Source organism: Pyrus communis, chromosome 4, assembly GCF_041283825.1.
Source record: "Pyrus communis isolate YQ-2024b chromosome 4, ASM4128382v1, whole genome shotgun sequence".
Classification (NCBI taxonomy): domain Eukaryota; kingdom Viridiplantae; phylum Streptophyta; class Magnoliopsida; order Rosales; family Rosaceae; genus Pyrus; species Pyrus communis.
This window is the reverse complement of record NC_142568.1, coordinates 15,346,890-15,374,796: the sequence shown is the minus strand read 5'-3', so window position 1 is coordinate 15,374,796 and position 27,907 is coordinate 15,346,890. Positions and strand designations below refer to the sequence as shown.

At 35.9% G+C, this 27,907-nt stretch overlaps 2 protein-coding genes, 1 long non-coding RNA gene and 1 other non-coding gene across 7 annotated transcripts; all 4 read right to left on the bottom strand.

Moving 5' to 3' along the window:
- Positions 1-655: 655 nt before the first annotated feature.
- On the bottom strand, positions 656-2,944 carry LOC137721791 (uncharacterized). Of its 4 annotated transcripts, none has more exons than XR_015961654.1 (5): positions 2,735-2,940; positions 2,555-2,630; positions 1,778-2,275; positions 1,611-1,678; positions 656-977 (listed from the first exon to the last, which is right to left on the bottom strand). It is a non-coding gene; the product is annotated as an uncharacterized LOC137721791 (long non-coding RNA). The 4 variants fall into 4 exon arrangements; XR_015961655.1 differs by having other exon boundaries at positions 1,611-1,669; XR_015961653.1 differs by having other exon boundaries at positions 1,611-2,275; positions 2,735-2,944.
- A 7,590-nt stretch (positions 2,945-10,534) lies between these two features.
- LOC137723443 (protein SODIUM POTASSIUM ROOT DEFECTIVE 2) lies at positions 10,535-12,988 on the bottom strand. The gene is made up of 3 exons (XM_068462640.2): positions 11,640-12,988; positions 11,375-11,450; positions 10,535-11,036 (listed from the first exon to the last, which is right to left on the bottom strand). Exons 1-3 carry the CDS (start codon positions 12,312-12,314, stop codon positions 10,846-10,848), a joined length of 942 nt encoding a protein of 313 aa, XP_068318741.2. The 5' UTR covers positions 12,315-12,988; the 3' UTR covers positions 10,535-10,845.
- A 3,842-nt stretch (positions 12,989-16,830) lies between these two features.
- LOC137722550 (UDP-glucuronic acid decarboxylase 1) lies at positions 16,831-20,488 on the bottom strand. The gene is made up of 7 exons (XM_088692599.1): positions 19,499-20,488; positions 19,220-19,367; positions 19,042-19,121; positions 18,180-18,263; positions 17,982-18,056; positions 17,572-17,664; positions 16,831-17,336 (listed from the first exon to the last, which is right to left on the bottom strand). The coding sequence occupies exons 1-7, from the start codon at positions 20,108-20,110 to the stop codon at positions 17,127-17,129; spliced, it is 1,302 nt and encodes a 433-aa protein (XP_088548725.1). The 5' UTR covers positions 20,111-20,488; the 3' UTR covers positions 16,831-17,126.
- Positions 20,489-26,066: 5,578 nt separating this feature from the next.
- TRNAR-UCG (transfer RNA arginine (anticodon UCG)) lies at positions 26,067-26,140 on the bottom strand. Its single transcript has one exon. It is a non-coding gene; the product is annotated as a tRNA-Arg (tRNA).
- Between the last annotated feature and the right edge of the window lie 1,767 nt (positions 26,141-27,907).

The following is a 27,907-nucleotide window of genomic DNA, read 5'->3' as shown; positions in this document are numbered from 1 at the left end:
GTATAGTCAAAAATCAAATAAAATTACTCCATACTGATTTATTATGACTAATAATACTATCTATGATAAATTGTAAAATTCTAAATTTTAATCTATTTGTAATAGGATAAAGATATAGGAACATGATTAACATACATCTTATTTAGTTTCTTACACACACTTGTTTAATTATGATCAAATTAAAAATTTAACAGTAGGGTGCAAATTGACTAATTATAAGAGTTGAGGGGGGGAATTGGCTAAATTAAAGTTGAGGGGGGAAATTGACTAATCATGAGAGTTCAGGGGGGAAATTGGCCAAAATTAAAGTTGAGGGGGGAAATTGGCTAATGGTCACAAGTTCAGGGGGGAAATTGATAATATACCCTAAATTATATGCGCCCTTTGAGGCCAAAGAGCACCAACATATGTGTCCATAGACCAATAGCAACAGTGCAGCAACTTTATTTGTATTTGTGCCCTCTATGGGCGTCACCTTTGCTAAAAAGACACAATAGACTGTTTGGTGCTCAAAGAGGTAGGCACATATGGACCCCTATTTGTACCTTGTTTCTGACAACTTGTCAGATAACATTTTCCAGACAAGTTGGCACTTCATATTGTAATTGTGCCAAATGAATTAAATATTAAAAAAAATCAAAATTTGAAACTAAAATTGAGGAAATGAAATTTTTTAATTTTCTTAAAATGAAAAGACCTACAACACATTCCCAATCTCACATACATAATGTAATGTTCCATGTTTTATCTCTAATACAATAAAACTTGAAAGCACATATTTTTGGACAGATGCCTTTTCCCCAGCAACCCTTGCGCCTCATCAGAAGCCATAACAAATATAGTCGAATTCAAAGCAAAATCAGTCCAAAATTACACCTAAGATGGAGTTAAGTTAAAATCAATACGTAAAAGTTTCAGATCTGCCATATCAAAGATTCACCTCTTTTTCCAACTTGGTGGATAGTGCAATCATCTTCCTGAAATCCAAATGAAAGTGAAAATGAAATAAAAAAAATGAAAGGACCTATTTCCAGTCATGTTCAAGGACCAAAACTTTCAATCGGCATTAAGAACTCAATAGCAGTGATGCATTGCTACTTTGTTATACCAAATTACAGCGAACAAAATATGCAACTAAACTGAGCAGCTAAACCATCATCACTAGCAAACAAGATGTACAAAACAATAAAAGTTTGGACAATCATTGTTATGACATTAATTTCTAAGATAGAAACTGCTAAGAACATTATAGCTAGGTTCTGCAACTCACAAGCTAATAAATAAATATTTTGAAATCTAATTTTCAGCTTTAGTGAAGTCTTTCATGTTTCCATACGGAAAGATAAGATTCATGGAGCTGTTTAGTTTCTTAAGACTGAGGTTTCCTCACTGTTCAACCTCTCCTAAGAGCAACCTAAACACTTAACTACAGCTAAAAACTTGCAACAAAGCCCTCAAGTGGGTACTTGTAGGCTGTACCAAAGTAATATATAGTCCATCCCTCTAAAATCCTTCCCCACTATTAGTTGTGTATAAACAGCTAAGAAGCTACAACATAACAATAGCATATGTTCATTTCTAACAATAAAATCATCCAGTAAGAAGCATACTCCTTATTAGACATCGTAGTGTTTTAAGGAGTGAAAACTCAAATCCGATCTTCACACTTCTGCATGCACTTTTATTATCAACATATCATCATCATCAAGAAGTTAAATGAAGATAACAAATTAAATTTATGTTCATTTGCTAATAATGAAACAAGTAACCAACATACTTCATAAGTGATGTTTATTTGCCCCAGTTGTCAAAACCACAGCTTTCCTGCAAGGCATCAAAGAAGAAACCTCTTTTCCTTGAACGCGAAAACAGTTAGGATTAAAAAGAAAAAATTGACGGGCATGGTAACAGTACAAGAAATCAATCCAATGCAATGAGACAAATCCGACAAAATTCACACCGAATGCCACATGAATTTTAGTTATTGAAATTTTGAGAAAGACTGAAAATTCGTCATAATGAAAATCTGCTTATCAATGAGAGTGCACAACATTGTAACATTAGATCAAGAAAATAGTTTTGATTGGTTTTGATAGGAAGCATTGTAAGTTAATCCCAAACATTTAATTCATGCTTCCAAAATTAACAAATTCTACAACTGCAAGAGAAACTCTACTTAAATATCTTAAATGCCAAAACCAAAAACTGCCCTTGTCTGCTGGAAGATAAGATCCTACCATCTTCTCTATATTCTCCACCAGTCACATTCCCGTATCTGCATTACCAAACACATAAAAACAAGGCAATCAAATCTCCATCCAAGAAAACAATTCAACATTGTTATGACATTATCTTTCTGTTTGCTCCACAAACGAACTAATAATATATGCAGCATTTGGACCTCTCATTGCCAAAGTCATGAGTAGTATAAAAAATTAAAACCATCGATCTAATTCATTAAATTTGATCAACAAAAAAACACACAAAAAACAAGCCAAGCTATTAGAAATCGAAAGAGGGCTACATTTAGGGTTAGGGTTTCTCGGGTTCTTACCTAAATCCAAGAATTTGAACCACTTTCTTACAGTTCAGCTTGAATTCAATCTCCCAAACAAAACCACTAACCAAATCTTCAACATGCCAAGTTAAAACCGAATTAGTCCTGAATCTCAAGAATTTTTCAAATCTAAAAGTTAAAATTGAAGAAACCCACTTACATAGATAGGAAGCTCACCATGAGAGGATCACTTTTCTCTATTGGATCGAGATCTAGTTTTGGCCGAAACTTGGCCGGCGAGTCCGGTTTGGTCGTTTTAGAGGGAACAGAGAAGGAAGAGACGGAACTAAAAATAAGGAAATATGAAGGATAAGTGTGGGTTAAGGGGGGGGAGAGAGAGAGAGAGAGGGAGAGAGAGATGGATGGATGTGGGTGGGTTGAGGGGAGAGATAGTGGGGTTAAATATAAAGGGTGTAGTGGATGTGGATGTAGGTGGGCGGGGAGAGAGAGTGGGGATAAATATGGAGGGTGTTAGTGGGTTACGGGGGGAGAGAGAAAGTTGGATAGAAGTAGGTGGGTTAAGCAAAAAGAGAGTGTTGGATGAATGTGGGTCACAAGTTTTTGAAAATAATAATAAAGAACAAAGAATTGTGTCTTTAAAAGTAAACTATGGACACAAATAATATATTAGAATCCATTTTTTTCAATAAAGCTATCAGATAATGTATTTGTGCCTATTTTTTCTTACAATGGGCACAATCCATGATGCCCTTTATGGAATGAGAACTGTAATGGGAACTGTTTCAGTCTTTTGGTGGTCAAACAGACATAAAATTCTTAATTGTATCCTTTGTTTTGTACCCAAAGCTCATTTTTGTTGTAGTGTATGTAATCCAACATTAAACCTAATAGGTTTTAATTATATAATTAGTGACTCTAATACCAACTATTAGCCTTATAAGGTTATACAATTAAAACACAAACAAAGGAGTGACAAACCTGATTCCAGTTGTAATCATGGTACTTTAGCAAGGAAGGAGAAGGGGCACGGCAACACCAATGTCTTCTATAAACTCTTAGCCGAATACAACTACTCTATAGGAAGTATTATGTTGCATGTTCTAGGGCTTATAGGGACTAGTGTTTTATATGGGCTAAAAGTTAGGGTTTCCATCCATAAGGGAAACCTAAACTTTACTTTCTTAGCCTCCAAGTCAAGTATCATAATCATATGTTTATCACAATTAACATTATTCTCCAATATTACATTCCTATTACATGTAGTAGACCACTTAAAAGTTGATTTATATTGGATAAATCCAACATATGTTTATCACCATCTATCATCCACCCATGACATGATATGGCTATAGCTCCTACCATTCACAAGTGAGCATTATGGATTTTCTTTTTTTTCTTTTTCTCTCTTTCCTCTTAATTTCTACCAATCACAAGCAGGGGCAACGCCACTAAAATTGTGCATTTGAAACACCAAAATTATCTGCCCTTCAACACCATTGTTGAAAGGAGTGATTTTCACAATTTTCTTTTCGTACATTCCTCCTTTTTGTTCCTTATTCTTTTACATAAATAAGGATGAATCAAGGAGAAAAAAAAAAACAATAGAGTGAAAAAAGGAGAAAAATAAAGCGTGTAAATGACTACATTGTTGCAAACTAAAGCTTTTGAGTTCCCTCTAAAACACTCAAATTATTTTCCAGCATTCTAATGTTTGACATGAATAACCAAAACATGTAAAGCAAAGTGTTCTGTGAGATAAATTTTTATGCGTAACACGACGTAACATTACAAAGATTGCATGGCCTAATTATTGTGGTGTGCAACATATAGTTTGTGGCCATCTGATTTTAAGTTACTGAGAGCCTTTGAAAATCACTTTTAACCCAACTTACAACAATACTGCGCGCTTACTGTTGTTGTGTTGTTATATCATTTGGTGCACGGACCATGTATCTGATTGGACATATCAAGCCATAAATTTGTGTTAGCAGTAAAGTTCATATGAGCTGCCAGGTAAATATATCGATACTAGCCAAGTACTATACACCAATAGAAGTAACAGTTTTCCCCTGTCCGTCTCTTTCTCTATTCACTCCATCCAATTCTCTAAGTTCTCATTTTTTCACCTTTACCTGGATCATTTGACTGAAAACTATGTTAAAGTTCCACATCGGTGGTGGGAAAGAAAACCAATGGTTTTAAATACGATTACCCCACTCTAACTAATACTGAGGTTTTTTGTGGTAAAACCTCACACCTGACGAATTGGGCAGGTGGTAAAGTTAGGGACAGTATCGGTGTCGTTAGAGTAGGGCCCTCGGGTCTGACGATCTAAAAATATTTCAACATGGTATCAGAGCCCCCAATTACTTGCACATGCAAACTGTGACGACCTGTCTCGAATAAATACATATTTTATCCTCGAATGTGTGAAAATGACGATTATGCTCTCGTTGGCTGGGTGACGTGGATGTACGTTTATAGTTTTAAATTATTTTTCCCACTGACATGATTAAATTGTACTCAACGTCACAAGAGCTTTGACGCGAGCTAGGCTCAAATCGGAGTTATAACGAGAAAGTTATGAATATTTAGGTGTGTAAACGAGTAAATTTTGGACTAATTATATGGGCTCGTATTCTTTTGGGCCCAATCAGATCATATTATTTTCTTCTGTTGCCCAATCCCATAACACACACATGTACAACCTCACCCTCTCCGTCCTTCTCCAATTTTCTCTTGTCCATACAACCGAGAGACCATCACCTATAACATTAACCAAACGTCACGGATCGAATTGTTGAAGTCCACCATCGTATTCCTTGTAGCATCACGAGTTGAGTGATACCTTTAGGCCGTGGTATGGGTCACAAGAACCTGAGAACTCTCGAACTTTGGCAAGGTGGTTGTTGCTCCGTCGTGATAGAGGCCTTTTTCCAAGGTTTTAAGGCTCGAGGAAGCTCCTAAAGAACTTTATAGGAACCTTAGAAGGGATTTAGGACAAAGTTGACGTCGGAGTAGGCGTTTTCAAGAAGTTTCAGTTTAGCTGGATTTTTCAAGAGTTTTTCCGACCGTTTTCCGTCAGTTCTGGGACTTAAAATAGGTAAGATGATGTTCTCCTTGTTGAGAGCTTCAAATCCATATAAAATTTGTGAATTTTGGTTGAGAAATGAAGTAGTTAAAAGCTTTAGAATATTTTCCAAAATCCAGCGTTGCAAGTGGCGGTTGGCGGCAGTTTCCGACGAGTCACAGGAGAAGACAAGGAATATTCCATCAACCTTGACGGAATATATTGATGGCATCAAGTAACTCCGTTAGTTTTTAAACGGAATATTCCCTAACGTAGTTAGGGATTCCGTCAACATGCCAGGCACGTGCCTGGGCGTAGCCGGCGCGTGGGACATTAGAAAGTTTTTTTAAAAATATGGGGATGCTCGTGGTGTTGAATAGGTCACGATGGTATATTCAAACACCTCAACTGAGCAACGTACGAGAAGTTATTACACCGTTTGTTTATATGCTTAAAATTAACGTTAAATTAGTTGTTTCACATATAGGTGAGACGTTTCCGGACGACAAGCGTAGCTAGGTGAGGCTTGGGGGTTACGACCCTGCTACATACCAGTGAATGGGCTTTTGGTTTTCTATATATACATATATATGCTTTACATTTTCCCAAAAACTGTTTTAAACAAGTGTATTCTTCTAAATGCCATGTCATGTTTGCACTCCATTTTATTATATGCATTAGCATGTGTATGCATAACATTGTATGATGATGCAGAGGCCAGGTAAGTTTTAGGTGAGTACTATGTGATGATATTGGTTGCATTGTTTATGATTATGCGTAGATGCATTTAGAGATCATTATCCTGCACCCTGGCGTTAATGCTCCCGCCTGTGGCCAGAGCACAGTCCTTCACATGATGTTCACCTCCCGCATCGCATGCTCACCTTGGATCCAAGTTTGGTGCACAGCCCTATCGTATATACCACATTAGGTGGTTCCGACTCGTAGGTGACCCGCGATTCATCGCACAGCCTTCTTATGATCGTAGCACTTGAACGTACTTATTTACACCCAGTCCTGTCGTACATACCATAATAGGTGGTTCCAACTCGTGTGTAGGAATTGGTTTATGAACTATAGGTTCAGCTGTACAAGTCACGTTAGGTGACTCCGGCTGGCATATCATTTTATATTGATTCACATCACCTGGCTTACATATTTGTTACTAAGATACTTGGCATGGCATATATTTTGGTTTTCATTGTGCTCAAGCATGATTTTTATATACATAAGTATTATTATTTTATGGGAAATTATACAGGTTTTATGGTGGGATGAGAAATGGTTTTAAAAAGCTTTGTTTTTGCCCACTCACGTTTTCTGTTTTGTGCCCCTCCAGGTTCTAGTTAGAAGTTCGTTTTGGTGGCTTACGAGAACCCTACGGCGGTTCTGACAAACTTCAACTAATGTAGGAATTTCTCTCTTGTCTTGTATAATTAATATTTAGCCTACTAGACTACATTTAGGTTAACTACGCTCTGAGTACTTGTATTACTACTTTAAGTATCTTTGCATCCTTTTATGGTTATCTTAGTGTAAATTAGTTAGTTTTGATTTTTAATTACTCACATTTTCATATCGCTGTCACTTCCGCACTGCGCTCATGCCTACATTACCCGCTCGTGACAACCAGCATGCCTTGATTCCGATCGAGGTGTGTCACAAGCCATAGGCTTCTCATAGGAAGTGTGGGCTTGGAAACAAGTTTGGACTCTTAACATAGGGTCGCCCTCTGAGTTCTAAGAGTCTCTTCCTGAAAAATATTGAAAACAAGTTTGGACTCCATTGGAGCCAACCTCTAAGTTTCAATTGCTGATGTGTGGATTTGCACATGTGAACAACTAAATAGGGTTACATGTGAGGGGGAGTGTTAAAGTCCCACATCAGTGGTGGGAAAGAACACCAATGGGTTTAAATATAATTACCTCACTTTAACTAATACCGAGATCTTTTGTAGTAAAACCTTACACCTAACGGATTGGGTAAGTGGTAAAGTTGGGGACAATATTTGTGTCGTTAGAGTGGGCCCCCCGAGCCCGTCGATCTAAAAATATTTCAACAAATAATATGATTTTGGAATGGTAGGTTGGTACTGAATGGTAAGTTGCCCTCTTGGACATGTGTTTTCTGTCATGTCCATGTGCATCTGCAACCTCTTTTATGAGTCAACTCAAGATCAATTAATTGGCGCCACAAGTGAGAAATTCTCATGTCCGGCAGCCTATATTGAGCACCGCCCTCACAAGAATTCTTCCGTATAAGAGCGGCCGGACACACGTATGTATCTTTCCTCTCTAGAGGGGGCTTCTAGTTTTTCCTGACCATAAAGTATCAATACCTCTTTCCAGCCTAGTGATGAGTGCGCTTCAAAACTATTTTTGACGTAGGAGTTGTGTAATACAAATTAAGACCCATTTAGATCCGTTGTTTACTTCTTTTCAAATACAAAAAGTAATTTGGTAACATGGTTCAATGAAAAATCGGGTGTCTTATGTTGGTGTAAAATTGATAATTCCTTACAAAGTGTCTGAGTTTATAATGTTTTAGACTAACTCATGTTTTCAGTTGTAATTATTTAATTCCAAGTTTGTCTCTTGTGCTCTCAATCACAAAAATAACAAGCGTTTCAAAAACATCTACTCATGTAAATTTGTCATGCATAATGCATTCATATAGTACAGGTTTTGGTTGGTTCAAACACAATTAATTTGGGCTGCATGGGTTTAGGTTTACGAACTGGATGATTAGGTTAAGTTTGGACTTAACTATTGTTTTTGGACTTGGTGAAAGATTAATGGATCAGACCAACCTGCTCTTTTATTGTTGTTGTACAAGATGTATCGAGAGCAAAAAATTCTGATAAGCAGCCCGTGAGCATTGGGAGGAAATTTCCAGATCATTTGGAGCGAAGAAAACCAGTTTTATAGCCGTGTGCTTTTAGAGAGAGATTTGGTTTTTAATCACTGAAATCAATCAAAAAAATGGCCCATGTGCTTTTCTCGGTTGGTCTACTACAGTCGATATTAGATCATTTATTTCATACATTCTGCAAGATTGCCTTAATTAGTATTCAGCAAATTCGAGATGAAGGCGATGGCCGCATGAGTATCTTGCCTCTTCAACTCGAAGGCTAAAGAGAGGTAGCAATGAGCGGAGATAAAACTACCTACTAGAGTATGTGTGTCTAGTTTATGAGTTTAAAGTCTTTGTGCACTTATTTCTCTTAGTGTTTGTCCTAACTTGGAAGCACGAAGATTTTTGTAATGATAGATTTTGCCTCGTTAAATTCTACACCTTGTGTTCAAATTTTTAGTTATGCTTGTTATTGTTTTGGAGAATATTTTCGTATGTGATGTGGATGTGAAACTTAATTTAAGAATTGAAATTGAAATTGAAATTGAATTTTTGAGTTGGAACCTATTTACCCCATCTAAGTTAACTAGTATCCATCCTAAAACCAGGGGTGCCTCTAAGATTTCAAGGGCCGTGTGTGAAAATTAAATTGAGGCCCTTTCATGTACATGACCTTTTTTTTTTTGGGTATTTAAAAAAAAAAAATTTCCTCTATGGTACATGTATGAGTACGAAATATAATATGAAAGTCAACTTTGTAATACAATATCGTCTGCTGAACAACAAATATAGAAGAATTTTAAGAAAAGTATATGTCAAAGAAATGAAAATTTTTAACCAAGAAATAAGATGGTATATAAAAAAATCCAGTATTGTCCGAAACATAAAATAACTTAGGAAATTTTTCGAATTTGTACTTAATTAGTTATATGCATATATATAAATTTTTTTGAATGTATGGAACTGAAATATATATAATTAAAAGTTGGGGTCCCCTTGTAGATGGAGGGCTCTGTGCAGCTGCTACGACACTGTTCCAAACCCTCCACTACCTAAAACTTTCATCTTATTTATTATTTTTAACAGATTACTTATCTTTACAGCTTCCAAATGACATTCTAAAAAGAGACGAGTAGTTGGTGTTACTGGCTGCGGATGTCACATTCTAATCCGAAACACCAAGAACCCAAAAATATGGCCCTTGAGCCAGCAACCCAACACTCAGGATTTTACAGTTTCCCAAGCACCGTTTAACTTAGCATAAACTATGGTAAAAAAGAAGACGAAATAAAATAGCTTTTACGAAGCACAAATTAAACAAAAACATGGGGACTTGTAAAATAAAATAGAATGGGGGCCATAGATAGCTAAGAGCATCTCCCATCCAAAGAAAAATATCAAATGTTAATTTGATGACTGATGTAGTAATATTAAATTTTTTCTTTTTTCAACCAACGTGTTTTTTTGTTATATATAATATTTGTAGGACTTATTTTTAAAAGAAATTAATTAAAATAAATTTCAAGATTTTTAATTAGTGCATTAATGGAATCCACGCAATAAAATAATTAAAAATTATTTGACATCATCTTTGCTTATATGTCAAAGTTGACATATGAAAACTTATATGTCAATCCACGTAGGATTGACATATCTGTTGGAACTTACTCCTACCTTCAAATTTGATTATATGACATTCCACTTAGGATTTGATATCTCCTTTGGAGATGATCTAAGCAAGCTTTTAATTTCTTGGGTACTCTTAAAGAGAACAAGAGAAATTTACCTAGAATGCTGTTATATTTGTATCTCAAATTAATCACGTATTTTTATGCATTTTAAATTTCGCATGACAATACATGATTGCTAATTGATTTGCATATGATTTTAATAGCATTCTAGTTGTAAGGATAAATTTTTCATTATGACCGGAACACGGGTGGTACACTATGTATTTTAATATAAGTGGTGAGAAAATTTATTTTTTAAGCTATTAACTTTTTAATACACATATCCTTCCATTTGTACAATAACATATAGTGTACCATTCCATATTTTAGTCACATTGAAAAATCTCTCTATTTTTAAGAAAGTTCTCCTCCAAAAGGCACCACCTTTTCTTATAAGAGTAGAGAAAGCAAAGGTCCCCAACTAAAAGCGACGCATATGATAAGATGAGTTCTATTCTTGATTCTTCTACTACTCGCTCAACTTCTTCCTAGCTAGTTCCTGCCAAGCAATACAGAATCTGGTTCCTCCACTCACTCATGTTAACAGTGCATTTACACTAAGAATAAATTTTAACTAATAATTGATAAAATTCACATCCAAACCATACATCTAAAGAAACTTCCCAGTTTTTGGTTTTTTTTTCCCTCCTCTCTCCTGCTTTCTCTCTCTTCAGTTACCTGTTAAATTCTTTCTTGGCCTCTAGTTTGGTAGGACAAGGTGGAGAGGCAGGTGATGCTGATGACACAGTAGGCCAAAACTGAGCGTTCTTCACCTTTGAGACACTGGCAAGGACACTCAATGGGGTTACATCTCCAGTGACTGTCACCTTCTTTGCTGCGAAGTCTATGTTGAATGATGTCACCCCTGCCAACATAATTCACAACAATTAACTTTGAGTTTATATATTCATTGGTAAAACTAAAATTGCCATAAGTGGATGTTAAATTCACTGAATGAGCTCTTATTACAGTTGAGAAATGGAATTGATTTCCGCACAACCTTTTCTCGTTTCTGCACACCTTTATTTATTGTTGTCTCTTAATTTTCTTATAGTTTATTCAATTTAAACGCAAAAATAAACACCAATGTGCATGAGAAAAAAAGAAATGGTGGAAATCACTTCTTTGAATAACACAATCTAGTAAAAAGGTTTTCAGCTTTAAGGATTTAAACAAATTACAAAATGGTAAAAAAGCAATTACCTTCCATTCTGGATAGATGTTTTCTCAGTTTTCCTACACACCCTTTGCAGTGGAGAGACACCATCAATACAACAACCTGCAAAAGAAAATCATTATCACAAGTAATCATTAAAATAATTACTCAAGGCTTTGATTATTCCTCGACCTGGGATTCACACTCTTGACAATTTAAACCAAATTTGGAACCATCAACATTGTTTAGCGTTACTTCTGTGCATATAAACTAACAATTTGAGCAAGAAAAAACAGAAGAATTTGGACATACCTGGTTGGAAGGGGGCGACGGCAGCGGCGGTGGTTGTGAGTCTTTTGTCAGAGATGAGGAAGAGATAATTGGAGAAGTGGTAGATTCATTTTCTTTGAGTATTTTTACTGCATTTTGGCTCTTTTTCTGCCCAACTGGAACCAATGCCGAAACCGGATCGTAATCGGATAACCCATCAAAGATCACAGTATCACTCAAAAGGTATCTGGTGGAGCCAGGAGGAGTGATGAGATCAGTAGGGTTTGCAGAGCTCTTCCTCACAACAACACTCTCACTTAGAACAGAAGAAAACTTCTTCACATTTTCATCCAACTTTCCTTGTAAAAGATTACTACTCTTCCTCTTCTGGTCGTTTTCTTTTGCGGAGCTCTTTTTCTTGTTTTTATGATCAGTGCTTGGTCTTGGTGATGAGGAGGAGTTTTTTTTCTTGCTCTTTGGGAGTTGGTGGTAGGCTTTGGGGTTGATGGGAGATTGGGAAGAGCATGGAGCAATGGGAAGGGTTCTGGAGCTTGTGCTTCTTCTTGCATCTTGGATGATGGGGTTGTGGCGGTCGAGGGCTCGGCCACCGAGTTGAATGACGGAGGAGGAAGAGGAGGATGCTTGATTCTCCATGCTCATGCATATGGCTGTTGAAGCTTGGGATGCACAGAAGATGTCTATGCCTTTCATCTTCATATTTGATATTGATAACACAGAGTGGGAGCTAGTGGTTTAGAGAATCTGCATAAAAGGAGGAGCGAGAGAGAAACAGAGAGAGAGAGAGAGAGAGAGAGAGAGAGAGAGAGAGAGAGAGAGGGAGGAGGTTTAGAAAGATGGCCGGTAGTTTAATTTCTGCTTTTGAGCTTGAAGCTTCCTCTTGGAGATAAAGGAGATTGAAGAAACATAATATGGTTGTAGATTCCAAGCAAGTTATAAAAAAAATATGATTTTTTGGTAAGAAAACTGATTTAATTGTATGATACACCGGAAAGATAATGTTGAAAGTTTTTCACAAAGTGATTTTCGCCCTTTCGGTAGTTTTAACTTCGCACTACTCGTCTCTTTGCTTTTGTCTATTTTAATCTATTCAAATTTATTACTGTTAGAATAAGAATTAGAGTTGGAGGAAAAATGAAAAAGAGTGCAAAAATCACTTTCATATAGTGCCAATATTAAATTAGACTATTCCAATACCAAAAAATGAAATGAAACTCCCACATATCATGGGGCAGTACAAGGAGGACTTGGTGCTGAGACTCTGGTTAAGAAGAAAAAAAAAAAAAAAAAAATTGAGGGGAGGAAGGAAAGCAAAAAAGTAGTAGAAGCATCCTTTATGATATACAGCTAAGCTATCTGCGGATTCAATGGATGAAAATGATGTGTAGTAAGTGCCTAGTTTTATTTCCTTTCCATGCATGTGTTACCATTTACCAATTGTATTATAAGTCATAAATTTATGCATTGTCTCATTATTATTTTTAGAGGAAGACACATGCAATTTCGACATAAAAGTGAGTCATATATCCTTAAAATTTTCAAGACAAAAGTATCCACTCAATTTTCACAAATCCACCTCAAACTCAATTTTGGTTTTCTCCGATGGGATATCTACAGAATACAGCAACACTTTCTCACTACAATGTGTCAGTTGTAATTAAATATTAAAGACACTAAAATGTCTAAAACTGGATCGAACTTGAGATTTCTTCCCCTTGGTAACAATCGTTGCGAGATAAAAAGCAAGCTAATTGATGAATCTATAATTTGCGGTACAGTTGTTTATTTATTTTTTATTTTTTCTGAAGTAGAGTATGACGTTCATTAATGGAGGTAAAAATGAACAGGAACAAAAAGAGTGAGTGTCCGCACCAAAATACAAACAAATTTACATCCTCTAATAACAAGTCGACGATCAACAGGCAGTTCTTTAAACTAAATGGTCTCTCGTTCTTCTCCGACTCCATTTCGAGTTAGTCTCTCTGCAATTAGATGAAGTAATTTATGAGTGTCGGTGTGCCATTACATAGGTAGTTGTATAACTCGTATTTTGAAATACTGTTATCTTTTTGGTATTCCTTCATTTGGTATCATGTTTTTCTTTCAAGTAATTAAGGAATTGCATCAGGAGAGCATCAGATATTGCAGATGGTGCACTAGGACCAATAAAAATACATAATTAATTAGAGCATTTGATGGTGTACTTACAGAGCTAAATATCCTAATTTTGGCTTGGAGAAGAGTGGAGGACCCGTGACAGTTTTCTTTGGATGCTTTAACCTTAAGGTTTATATAACATTGGAAAGTGAAAGAAATTGTATCCTGCAAATCCTAATTTATTGTATAGTCTGATAAACTGTTGGCCTGGGGCATACATGCCCAATAAATTTATATTCACTACTTCTTCACACGCTTGGCAGCAACTTGTCCCCATGAGATTAGTCTTTGAAATGAAACAAACAAAAAATCAGAAGAAACAGACCAACGGCTTCCTCAGTTTCAGCGTGACTCTTAATTTTATGTTATAAATTCACTTAAGTTATAAAACTTGCATATCTTCTTATTAAGATTGTATTTCAAATCCGTGATATATCAATCATGTTGCACTTCATGTTATAACGCGTGGCGAGGCAGTCACACTCATAGCAACTTAGTACATGTCGTGAGTTCAAATCATATTAAACTTTTTAGTCAAAATGGTCCTTGAGATTTGCATAACACATAACTTTGGTCCCTGATATTTAAAATCAATAGAAGTGGCCTCTAAGATTGTCCACTATCCATTATTTTGATCATTCCGTTAAAAAACTCCGTTAATTTGAGGGTGTAACACATAACTTTAGTCCTTGAGATTTGCATAACACATAATTTTGGTCCCTGAGATTTGCCTAACACATAACTTTGGTCTCTAAGATTGTCCACCATCCATCATTTTAGTCCTTCCATTAAAATGCTTAGGGACCACTTAACGGAGTTTTTTAATGGAATGATCAAAATAATGGATGGTGGACAATTTTAGGAACCACTTCTATTGATTTTAAATCTCAGGAGTCAAAGTTATGTGTTATGAAAATCTCAGGAACCATTTTGACTAAAAAAACCTTTTGAAATTGCAAGATTTTGTAGCTCACTTAACTAAAACCATTTCCCTTTGCAAATGAGGTTACAAGTAAAATTGAGATTACGAGTTTAATTCCACTTCTCTCGTATCGCTTGTCTTAAACAATCATATTATAATTAAAATTGAAAAGAAAAATATAAGGATTTGAAGAATTAAAGAACAAGAAGAAGGTCCTACAAAAACGTTCTTAAGAAGCCAAGCATACCAGCAATGGAACAAAGATATGAAAGGAAAGCTTTCCAGATGATATTTATCATGCAATTATTTAGATTCCTATGGAATAAATGTTGCCAGCATATAAATGGAATAAATAAAGAAAAAGAAGAAGGGAAAACCATTTGGAATTTTGCTTTCTTTTCTATGGATGGATGAGACACAGAGTTCTCACTGTGAGAGATATTTCTACTCGTCAAGGGTTGTGGAATCAGATGCTTATATAAATGGCTACCATCACTCATTAACTCCTTTCCTTTTCTTCCTTTATATTCCCTGCCTACTCTCCACTTTCACCAATTCAGACTCCCAATTCCAAACGTTTCCATCCTTTTTTTTAAATATATTTATTTATTTTTCCTGCTGTCTGATATTCTTGATTAAGTGTCTCTCCCTCTCTCCAATCACTTTGCCATACGTAACTTAAATCAATTGGTTAAGACAATGTGTCTGCTTTTATGCAATCAAGTTTAGTCTCTTTCGTTGTAAGCCGTAGTTTAAGAGAGCAACTTACGTTAAACGAGTTCATAGTTATCATGGCACTCGGTCTAATAATCAATATACATGTCAATGTGTTACTGGATGAAGACATCACGTAGCGGTGAATCCTTTCCATGCAAGTCCAAATAAAATAGATAGACATTTCTCTTCATCTCAGGTCGTGACGGATCTTCTCAATTCAAAGATTTCTCGTAAGTCGTAGTTTAGAAGAGTAGCTTACATAAAACGAGTTTATTAGCAATGTCCCGGTCCAATAATGCATTAAACACATGTTAATGAAAAGCAATGAACTTGGTAATCCCATGTCTTTTGTTTTTTGACTTAGTCTAGAACTTCAATTGGACTTGCATGGAGGTGGAAAATGGTGGGGTTGTTTAGAAGGTAAGCTTTCTTCTTTTTTGCTTTAAAGTTTGGTCAAAACTTTACTAGAAAATTATAAATGCGTTCTGTAAGTGAGAGGGCAGCTTTTTCGTGCCTTAGATGAGATGGTCCCAGGAAGGGACTCTGTGCAAACCATGCATGGCAATATGACATGGAATTTGATCCCAAGTTCCAAACTTTTACCTACCAAGATTTCAAATGGAAGAAAAAGGCCAAAAAAACAAAAAACAAAACAAAACAAAACTTCATTGGATTTTAGTCGGCAGAACAAAGGGTTTGGGATTAAAATTTAAAGCGATTTTCTTGTATATAAAAATTATCTGAAGTTTGATGGATTTTTGTCATTCTTGCTAAGCAAGTAAGATAGTTATCATTCTTTACCTTCATACCAAATGTTATCTCACCAAAAGCACTTGTAACTTGGAGAAATTTGAGTCACTGGATGAATACTTCTCTATGCCTATACATCTCGTTATGTGATCAGAAAGACAAATAGAACAGCTCTACAGATCCAGTGACACAACAGAATCTCTTGTTAGTGCGGCACAAACCGAAGCCAATGCCAGACATCAGTGGCGAGCATGGACTTGATATGTTGGTCGATTTGCTGCCCAAGGTGACAGTACAATATGACTTGGAGTGATTTATAGGCACTCTAATGTTATGATATTCCTTCTACACACCCACAACATTTGACAAATATACTAAACGCAAACCTTAAATGGAAAAATCGAGGGAGGACTGAGGAGCCAGCAAGTCTCCGTCTTCCCCACTCCGATGACCCATTTTCCTCAATTCCGGTCAACCCCTCCCTATCATCTTTAAAGCTTCGACCAAGTTGAGAGGAACAGAGGAAGGGGTTCGCGGTGATGACAAGAGAGGGGGAAGCACGTACCTAGAAAGGGCGGTCGAGGCGAAGCCGTTTCATTTTCTTCGTTCTAGTTTAGTTTTAAAAATGTCAAAAAGAATTCAGACTACCACCTCTTATCAGTATTAGAATTTTCTGCAAGGAGAATCAACTTTCGTTTCAAGATACCAAAAAAAATGTCAAAAAGAATAAAAGAAGATACATCCTTCCACCAACACAATGTGTGCCAGAAAATGTTGTAAAAAAATTCATCTAAATCTAGTGACTGTAGACTCTCTGCTGATCAAGCACGGCCGTTAAACAGATACATTTCCTACAGTGGCATTTTGCTTGAATTGCCAGGTAATGTGAACTGAGGATGACAATAATAAACGAATCGATTTGATACAGTCATGCTTCACACTATACATACCGGTTCTCCTCATTCTTAGTTAATCCCTTTTCCTTCATCTTCATTTAGAATGCGATTCTGGAAATCACTCACCATTAGGGGCAGTCCTTCCCTCAGTGAGACTTTCGGCTCCCAGTTCAATAACTCCTTGGCTTTGCTAATATCGGGCTTCCTCTTGTGTGGATCATCAGCAGTGTTTGGTCTGAATTCTATGGTCGCACTAGAATCAATTGTTTCTTTGACAACCTGTTCATCAGGAAAAACAGAAAATTGAGAATGTCATCGTACAATCACTCTGTTGCGAGCATAAAAATTACTTGAGAATACCAAATATTGTAACAAACAAACATAAAAGAAAGCAAAATGCTAAAAGTGCTTTATAAGAATTACCTCCCAAGCATCTTAATATCATATGGCATTTCTATGTCTAAATGGAGTGTCTAAAATACATTAAAACTATGGAAACACGATTAAGACAAACCTCGGCAAGCTCTAGCATAGTGAACTCCCCTGGATTACCCAGGTTGAAAGGTCCCACATGTTCTCCATCCATCAATGCCATCAGTCCATTGACCTGTCATTGTAAGAAGTGTTTTATAAGACCCATCCATCACATCATTTCGCTAATTTATTCACTGCCCTTAGGATTCAAAGTCAGACAAAATGGATATTAAAGCTTTGCAAGCCTTCAGAATTCAGATCATGTCCGAAACTTTAACTGCTTCTAGAATTGCCTGGTGATCATGAGATCTATTGTTTCAGCCATACAATGTACATGTTTCTAAGTACAAAAATAAAATGTGGCAAACATGAAGAATATGCATAAGTAACGCGGCATGTGCAAAAGTTGCAAGGAAAGAACTATATAACAATACAAAAAGTCTGGCATACCAAATCAGAGACATATTGGAAGCTTCGTGTTTGTTTACCATCACCGTACACAGTCAATGGTTGTTTGCGGATAGCCTGCACAGGCAGCCAAGGTAGTTAATAAAACAATGAGAATCACATTGCAAAACATTTAGTCCTCATGAGTTATTTCATTGAACAAATTTCAAAATCACTTTAAAAGAAAAGGGTTGTATTAACCTGAGCAACAAAATTGCTAACCACACGCCCATCATCTAAACACATACGCGGCCCATAAGTGTTGAAAATTCGAGCAATACGCACCTGAAAACAGAAATCTTTATATGAGTTTGACAAGTCAATTGTGGAAAATAAGTCGATGAATATCCTACCTTACTTTTAGCCACATTAGTTAAAACTTCTGCATGATAGAAAAGGATTTCAAAAGGATTTGGATGAGAGAAAAGGTTTAGAAATGGAAGATGACTTGTATGCTTCACTCAAGGATAAATTAAAATTGAAACTGGTGCAGGGTGAAAATTTGCATCAAACAACCCATACATGGAAAAAAACCCATATAACAAAATTTACTTGGCTAGGGTTCAAGTTGGCATTATCATATAGTTCAAGATACCGTAAAAGGAAAGCCCAAGCAACACTTGACTACTTGCAAGTTGCAACCCTTAATTTTACAAAATCCTAATGCGTAAGTCCACCGAATCAACATTTATAATGACAATTAAAGTATAGAACAGAATAGTTTTCAAAGGGAAAGAATATGTATAAAGTAGAATATGTGGAATGAATTAAAAGAACAAACAAGGTCACCCAAAGTCGAATTTCACTATAAAAGCTCCCAATGCAAGGAGGGAAATGGCGGGCGGGTACCACTAAAGTGAAAAGGCATGCAGTTTCTCAAGAATAAACAGGTTATGGAATACCAGATCGGAGATATCAATACAAAATTTCAACATAATCCTACTCAAATGTAAAAGAATGACATTAACATTCTACATCTGCATGCCTAACAATCCAGGCACCAAGTAATGGATTTCAAAACAGCTCATTTACAGGTAAACATCAGAACCATAATTTCAGTTACCTCAACATCTGCACCTCGATGATAATCCATTGCCAATGTCTCTGCTGTCCTCTTTCCTTCATCGTAACAGCTCCTCTCACCTACTCTTTCCAACCACACATGTGCATAAACATATTAAGCAACAGAAATCCATTGTGGACGCAAACATCTAACATACAAAAAGAAACTAACAACACACCTATAGGATTCACATTTCCCCAGTAAGTCTCCTTCTGAGGATGCTCCAGCGGGTCGCCATAAACCTCACTGGTACTAGTAAGCAAAAACCGTGCCCCAATTCGCTTGGCAAGTCCCAGCATATTAAGGGTACCCATCACATTGGTCTTGTAATCACAGTCAAGGACCTCAAAACCCGAAATTTCAGAATTCAACACAAAAAATCAAGCAAACAACAACAACCCAAATGCCAAAATTCAATAAAAACTACGATAAAAGCATAACTAGTTGAAACGGATATAATTGTCTTGACTGGGTTATACTTGTAATGAACAGGGGAGGCAGGGCAAGCCAAATGGTAGATCTGATCCACCTCCAACAGAACCGGCTCGACGACGTCGTGCCGAATGAGCTCGAACCTCGGGTTCCCGAAATGATGCACCAGATTGTTCTTCCTCCCAGTGAAGAAATTATCAATCACAATCACATCATTACCTCTGTCAAGGAGCTTGTCAACGAGGTGGGACCCGACGAACCCAGCTCCGCCGGTGACGACGATGCGTAGCCTCCGCTTGCCGAGGGCAACAGGGACGCGACCGACCTTGGCATGAGTGGGCTTGGAGACGAGGTTGTGGGCGGTGGAGAAGGATCTGGAGACGGTGTTGATGGCGGAGTTGGGATCGGAGGGGCCAAGGCGGGAGAGGGTGGGCTGGAGGATGAAGAAGGTGGAACCGATGAGAATGCCGACGAGGATGAAGAGGAGGCGCTGCTCCTTGAAGAGGTAGTTGATGGATCTGGGGAGCGATCGGGGGTGCTTGAGAGCTTTGGGGGAGTAGGGAGAGCTTAGGGTCGATGGGGTCTCTTCGTCCCGCCGGTGGTTCACGCTCGATTGCTTGTGCAGTTGCTTCATCATTACAATTTAGGGAATTGGGGATTGAGATTTTTTCTGTCTCTTCTGGTTTTCTGGGTCTGGGGAGAAAGACAGAGACTTTCTGGTCCAGGTGAAAAGGATTAGTTGGGGACTGCGTGTGTGTGTGTGTGTTTTGGTATTTGGGCCAGGAAGGTGATAGGTCTGTTTCTGAGAGGTGGTTATGGTTATGGTGATGGCGATGGAATACGCTCGAATGTTGGGGGTTGCTTTGAGTAATTAGGAAGGGATTTGCATTTTGATTGGACCCAGATTTGATGATGAAGCGCGCGGGTGGCAGTTGGTGTGTGGGAAATTATGCTACGATAAAGGGCATGAGTTAGCTTATAGCTTCGCTATGTTTTGAAAAATGAGCAGTGAAGTAATACACTTACTATCTGTGGCATTATTTATATTATTTATTAAAAAGGTAGTACAAATAAATAATAAGAATAGTATTTTTGTATAACAAATACTATTTTGTGCAAGTATGAGCACGACTATAACATTACGTGAGTGTAAATTGTAAGAGGAAACTGTGATTTCTCCCCTGAACTTTCACTTAATTTTTGATTTCCCCCTTAAACTTTTCAATTGAAAAATTAAGGACTTAAACTAATTTGTTTGGCCAATTTCCCCTGTTAGAAGCATGTGCACAACATGTGAGAGTACTTCGATCACTTTGTTCTTTAAAATAATTAAAAACCATAGATTTCTAGAATGTCAACCTATGCAAATTTGTGTGATTCTATCATTTTATAGTTTTTATGTCTAAATGTCTAGCGAAATGACACTTTTTTTCTCAAATGAGAATCACGTAGTGTGCATGTGATAAAAGTTAACGTTAATTTGAATGGAATATGGAAAACTAACGGTAAGGGGAAATTGGCCAGAAAAAAATTAGTTTAAGTCCTTTCCAATTATAAGGTTTAGAGGAAAAATAAAAAGCTAAGTGAAAGTTCAGAGAAGAGATCGGCAGTTACTCTAAATTGTAATACTGTGCGAGTTAGTATTACCATGTTACCATAAATTAGTGAATTAATTATTATATTTTGATTTGACCAAAAAAAAAATTACTATATTTTGAAAATATTATTGTGTGGGTACAAGAGTGATGCAAATTATATAACGTAAGTAACTATATGGTTTTATTAATTTATTCAAATTATAATACGATGACACACAAATTATTAAACATGTTGTAATAATATTGTTACGATCCATTTCAATAATTATTCTATTTTATTCTTATATGCCTAAAATGACCAAAAATCCTCTAGAAGAGAAAGTGTTGAATATTGTGTCATAATATGTATGGTGAATTATTTTAACATATTTGTGTGGTATTCGTCATCATGAACGTGTGAATACAAGCTAAATGGATTTTCAGAATTCGAATGCGGAAATTATGAATTTTCAAGTTAGTTAAAGTTTGAGCAATTCGCCAATAAAATTACATAAATCTTTTGGGGTCACTTTTGTAATAGTTGGATAGAGTTCGATTACACAAACGCGTATGTGAAACCGTTTGTAAAACAGATTTGTAACAAAGGAGAAACAAGTGAGCAAAAGAAGAACAAATTGGTCTTTTGGACCTTCTATATATAGCAATCCCCCGTAAGTTGAAGCAGCCTTTCCAATTTTGGAAAACCAACCCGAATACCCGACCCAAATTCCCCCATTGACCCGCGAACTGACCCCAGTTCGTTCAACCATTTTCAAGCACGTTTTCCGGTCGATTTCTAAAGAAAATTGTCACCACCACCACTATTAGAATTCTTTCGTTCCGACGAACAAAACCCACTTAAGAACCACCTCTTGAATCACCGTACGTGGTAGTGCTGGCCACGAAGTTCGACGGGTACCAGCGATCTTACCTTTTTTTTTGCTAATCCAAAAAGCGGCGACCTATGTGACCACCCGGGCTTTGTAGCCCATCACTCCAAAAGTAAAACTCGACTAGTTTCACTTTCATTGGACCTCCGAAGGTGGCGCGGTGAGCTTCAGCAGTTTTGGACACCCATCGCCTTTACCGGCGAAATTGACTGTCTTCCATCTATTATTGGACTTCCTCATATATATGAAAGTTGTTCCTTATTTAAGATCTACCTTCCTGCAAAATTTGGTAGAAAATGGAGTTAGTTGGAAAACTGAGTTTCCGTTCGCTAGAAACCGCCACGTGCAGCAGCACGTGATCAATGACGCGACCGTGTAAGTTTGACGCTCTGAATTCATTTTAGATATTCTTTTCATGTAATTCCATTGTTTAAGCCTAGTTTCGTAAACGACCTCCATTTGACCTTTATGGTAGGAAAAGATTCGGCCATTGGATCAATAAAAAAATGCAGTATGTTATTGTGTAAGTAATATAAAACTTGTGGATCAGCAATCTGATGTACAAATCTTTTAGATTGGAATAGTTACTGGTGTTCACTTTAACAGGAATCACCCTAACCAAAGTTTGAGGCTTAGCCAACATGTTCTAAATTTTGAATATTAAATGGGGTGTGATATCTACACACCCCATTTTACTTCTCACATACCTTTTCAATTTTCGACCGTTGAATCGGATGAATTGAAGAATATTAACGGATAGAAATTATCAAGGACACACCCCTATTAAATTTAGCATTACTAGAGACCCGATAAAACCTAGCGGGCCTAACTCAGTCAATGTGCCACCTTGGGCAGCTTGATTTGCATACAAAAGGCACTGTACCTTGATTTTGTAGATTAAATGATTATATAATACGAAAGCCCTATTGAACTTGGCGCTATATACTAGTATGTGTTAGAGATAAATGTAGTGATAATGTGTGATTTCTAGTATGTTAGACGAGTCAGGGACTCTATTAGAATTTCAATAAAACTAGTATATAAGAGCATTCCACGTACTATGCTTGGTATAACAAGATACTTGGTTGATATGTAGAATCGACATGTAATGCTTATAAATGTGCTGTTTTGGTGTATGATGCATGATGTGCAATAATTAGCATGCACCATATAGCAGTGTGGTAGATGAATGGTTCTGCCCAATCAATAAACATTAGGGGACTATGCGCATTCTAGGGTTTGGGTTTCGTTGAGTTGGTCCTGAACCTTACATTATTAGGATTTTCTGAAATTGGTCTGGATTCCTGGTTGTTAGATTGATTCGTCTTGCAATTTTGGAACTCTATACTTTCATGCTAGATAATTTCAGAAGAATTTTAAAAGCCATTGCAAATACAAGATTTGAGTTTAATACGTAGGCAGTCTAACTCAAAAGTTAGATACAGCCATAAGATTAAATATAATTTCAGTTACATTTACAGGAAAATGGACTTTAGGAGTTAATAACATATCGTATTATGTACGATTATATTTTAGGCTTACACGTGTGTGATTTGTGTATGATTTATATTCATACACGTGTAAGCTAGATGTCATGTTCATAGAATAGACAAGTTGAATATAAATCATACACGTGTAAGCTCGATGTCATGACATGATTATACACGTGTAAGCTGAATATAAATCATACACGTGTAAAGAAATAAAGAAGTCATTGCAATTGCCGGAAATACTAAGCCCACTAGAGGCACAAAAATGGAGGGGAGACTATTGAGAGTAATCATAGAATGGGTACCTCAATTTAATATTTGTACCTGTTATTTATTGTTTTATATTTTAACCTTATCCTTGTATTGTTATAAAGGTATCTTATAATTCATATATAATTGTTATATTATACTAAGTATACCTAAGTGAGTATATATATACTTAACAGGAATAGGGAGTCTATAAGTACATCTTTTAAGAAATAGGGGTGTGATATCTATACACCCTATTTTACTTCTCCCACACCTTTTTAATTTTCAGCCGTCGAATCAGATGAATTGAAGAAGATCAACGGACAGAAATTATCAAGGGTTGTGTGAGAAGTAAAATGAGGTGTGTAGATAGCACAACCCAAGAAATATAATAATTCAACTCTTCTTTGTTTAGTAATAATTTAACTGTTCAATAAAATACTTCTCGTAAAAATCTCAATAACCCGTTGGTTTCACATATGAAAAAAAATTCTATATTAATTAGTGAATTATGACACAAATTACATATCTATTAATATGTATATGGGAAAGAATAAAAGTAACAAAGAATAAATAAAGTAAAGAATAAAAGTAACAAAGAATAAATAAAGTATATTTAGCTTGTCCATGCTACGAACATGACATCCAACTTACACATGTATGATACAAGTCAAATCCCAGATGTAGAAATATAAGAAGGCATATCCCTTCTCCATCGAAAGAAATTGTGTGATATTATCGTGGATACACCACATAAAATAAAGAATTAACATGTGCAAGCTAAAGATAAATCATACACGTGTAATATATATTTTCAGCTTGTCCATACTACGGACATGATATCCAGCTTACACGTGTATGAATTTATATTCAGCTTGTCCATTCTACGAACATGACATCTAGCTTACAAGTGTATGATATACTATTAGCTCGTAAATACGTCGAGATTACTTAGTAATGACGTGGTTATACGTATATACTTTCAACTTATCATTATGTTGAGATTACTTCATAATAATATGATTATATCATTATACAGATATACTCTCAGCTTGTCATTACGTTGAGATTACTTTGTAATGACATGATTATACATATATACTCTCAGCTTGTGGTTACGTCAAGATTATTGCGCAATGACATGATTATACAACCATGCTTTTAGCTTGTCATTACTCCGCAATGATATGATTATACAGTTACTCAGTTTGTCATTGCTTCAAGATTACATAGTAATGACATGATTATACAACCAAGCTGTCAGCTTGTCATTACTTCAAAACTACTTAGTAATAACATGATTATATTACTACCCAGCTTACAATAGCTACGGGTGGTGTATGATATTGTACGCTATGTCACCAGAATCAGTAGCAACAATAGTGAGCATATTCAACGTTGAGGCATCCGCCCAAAGCTTTGACACATTATTACCAAGCAGGTTATCTACTCGGCTTTATTAGTAAACCTTGTATTTCCAAAAATATGCTTTGAACATTATTACGCATGTAATAGAGGATTGGAGACCTATTAGGTGTTTTAATTTGGGCTTATCCCTATTTTTGAGGAAGTTGTGTTGAATTTTCGATAGATTCTAATTGTTGGTAACTTTAGTTAAATTTTCATGCACATCGTGATGGCTTTGTCAACTAGTTTTGGTGCCCACTAGACAATAAGGTCAAGGTATGTCAAATATGGTATTATGTTAATTAGTGCATTAAGGGTCTACAACTCTACATTTGTAAAACATTATGTATGAGTATATGAACTTCGGAGGCGCAAGAATTTCGTCACAATGAAAACACACCTCATAATTACTAGCTTAATATAGCTTATAATCCTTAGCCTTCTCCTTTGAATTTGATTAAGTTTTATAAAGTTATTTCATCACATCACAGTGACTTAGAGTCAGGATTGATTAGTAAAAGAAAGATTAGTAAAAGATAAACATACATATTTGGGTCATTCAAACTCATGATCCATAGTTACGACTTTATCTCGGATATTGAGAATAAGTATTGTAACAACATGTGACATGTTGTCGAAGAAATTTAAGTGACTAGCTTATATTTCTTAGCAATGTGACAAACCAAAGACACACATTTATGATAACTAAAAGGAAATTTGAGATATTAATTGCATGTTAAGTCGTAGATATGATTTGAGAAGAGTGTGAGAGAGATGTACTTCAATTGTTCGTCCTAGAATATGATGTAAAAATTAGCTAGAGTTGCACCAAACTGCTCCCAAATCATAAACCGGGCCAACTTCGGGCCTACCTGGTAATGGACAAGATATATATCCTCATGGACGGCCCAATATAAAATGGACTGTAAATTAGATCCCGAAAGGATGAATAAAATGTTAAAATAAAAATGCAAACATTGCGACCACAGTGGGAGTCGAACCCACGACCTTTTGATCCGAAGTCAAACGCGCTAATCCACTGCGCTATGCGGTCAACTTGTTAATTTATTGCCCTTTTGGTTTAATAGACATAGAAATCGCTTGAACAAGTTTTGCTTCTTTGCATATGTATTGGTTTTCGTTTCTTGTATTAACATGTATATTGGGTACAAGAAATTATAAGTTTATCAGTAGTTCTTCTAAATGATTGAGATCGGTGTAGTATTTGTTTTAATTCTTGTGAATGACAAATTCGGTATCAATATATTTCTTCACCCCTACAGTAAATAATATCATTGTATTAAAATTATAATGGATCAGGTTCATTTTAAAATTTGATACATCAAGTTTCTTGGCTTTATTAAATGTCAAAATCATGATTGTTTGAAACTCTAGGGTTTACCCACTTGCCAAGCAATTCAATTGTCAAGTATGTGATGATGAGGAGCCATAAACATTATTTTCATATGACACGACTTTCTGCTTTGAGAAGGAATCTCATAATTATAAGCTCCCAAAGGCCAACACCCTTAATGACAATATGAATGCAAGGTTTTGGTCCAGCTTTAGATGTACAAAATTTCAAACTAAAAATGTCTGTGCTCAGTTGATATAATTACATCTGGTTCTCATGTATACATATACATATATTTGTGTATATATCTTTATATAAAGTATTGGTTTAGAAAGTAGCTAGAATTTTTTTTTTTTTTTTTTTAAAGATTAGCTAGTGGTTTTTTCACAACAACCCATCCTTTCAGGACGTAACATGTAGAATACAAGCCTGAAATTCAATCCCAATCACATTAGGTTTTTCATTGTAGCAAGTGTGCCCACACAAAGATCTGCATGGACCATATATTATACTGTTCATCAATGGTGAACGCTAAAATTCAACGATGGATAGACTTGGCAAGGGCCACATACGAGCTGAGTCTGAATCGACAACACAAATTTTCAATTCAATTATTTAAATCGTAATTAAGAGCAAGATGCATTCACTATATGATACTTATGCAACAAGGGTTCACTTCATAACTGGAGAATGAAGAGGGTTGGCACCGTCCTAGTGTACCAGATATACCTCGCGATATATGATCAGACTCAACCCTCAAATTGATGAGCTAGTAAGCCTACTTCAACGGAAGATGAAATATACACTTTATTGTTGAACTGATAGTTATGATGATTATTGGTTAAGAAAAACCAATGGTGGTTATTGACGATCCAAACCGTCTATATTTAATATATCATTCATAGATTATTCTTGAATAAAATTTAGACAAATTCAAAATCACTAAGAATTCATTTATAGTGAAGAAAATAGATGAGTACGGTTTTACAAGGAAATGTTAAGGGCTCGTTTGGATGTACTTTTAAAATAGCTGAAAGCGATTTTAGAGAAAAAATTTGGGTTCCAAAAGCATTTTAAGTGCTTTCTGCAAGAAGCACCAGTTATGTGTTTCTTCCAGGAATCACTTTAAGTGTTTTTATAGAATTTACTTGCATTTTTACTAAAGATTGGTTCCCAAAATATTTTTACTAAAAGTGCTTTCAGTTATTTTAAAAACACATCCAAACGAGCCATAATTTTAATTCAACAGCCATACGGTTTTAGATTTGGGTAAATTTTATACACATGAGCTTTTATGTTTTATGTAAAAGATAGACGGTACTACATTATGAAGTGAATCCTACATAAATGGATGTTAACTGTTAAAAATGTGTGTGTGTGTGTCTATATATATACATATATATATATATATGTATATAAGTATGACATTCCATTCTTTAAATAAAAGGCGTTACAGATGCATATTTA

Bases quoted from the DNA above. Each gene is read 5' to 3' on its own strand.
- LOC137723443 (XM_068462640.2), bottom strand. From the start codon at position 12,314: ATGAAGATGAAAGGCATAGACATCTTCTGTGCATCCCAAGCTTCAACA. The intron at 11,451-11,639 runs GTATGTCCAAAT...TTTCTTTTGCAG, and splicing joins CGTCGCCCCCTTCCAACCAG to GTTGTTGTATTGATGGTGTC. The intron at 11,037-11,374 runs GTAATTGCTTTT...TTATGTTGGCAG, and splicing joins ACATCTATCCAGAATGGAAG to GGGTGACATCATTCAACATA.
- LOC137722550 (XM_088692599.1), bottom strand. From the start codon at position 20,110: ATGATGAAGCAACTGCACAAGCAATCGAGCGTGAACCACCGGCGGGAC. The intron at 18,057-18,179 runs GTTAATACAACC...CTGCCTGTGCAG, and splicing joins TTAGCAATTTTGTTGCTCAG to GCTATCCGCAAACAACCATT. The intron at 17,665-17,981 runs GTATGCCAGACT...TTACAATGACAG, and splicing joins TCCAATATGTCTCTGATTTG to GTCAATGGACTGATGGCATT.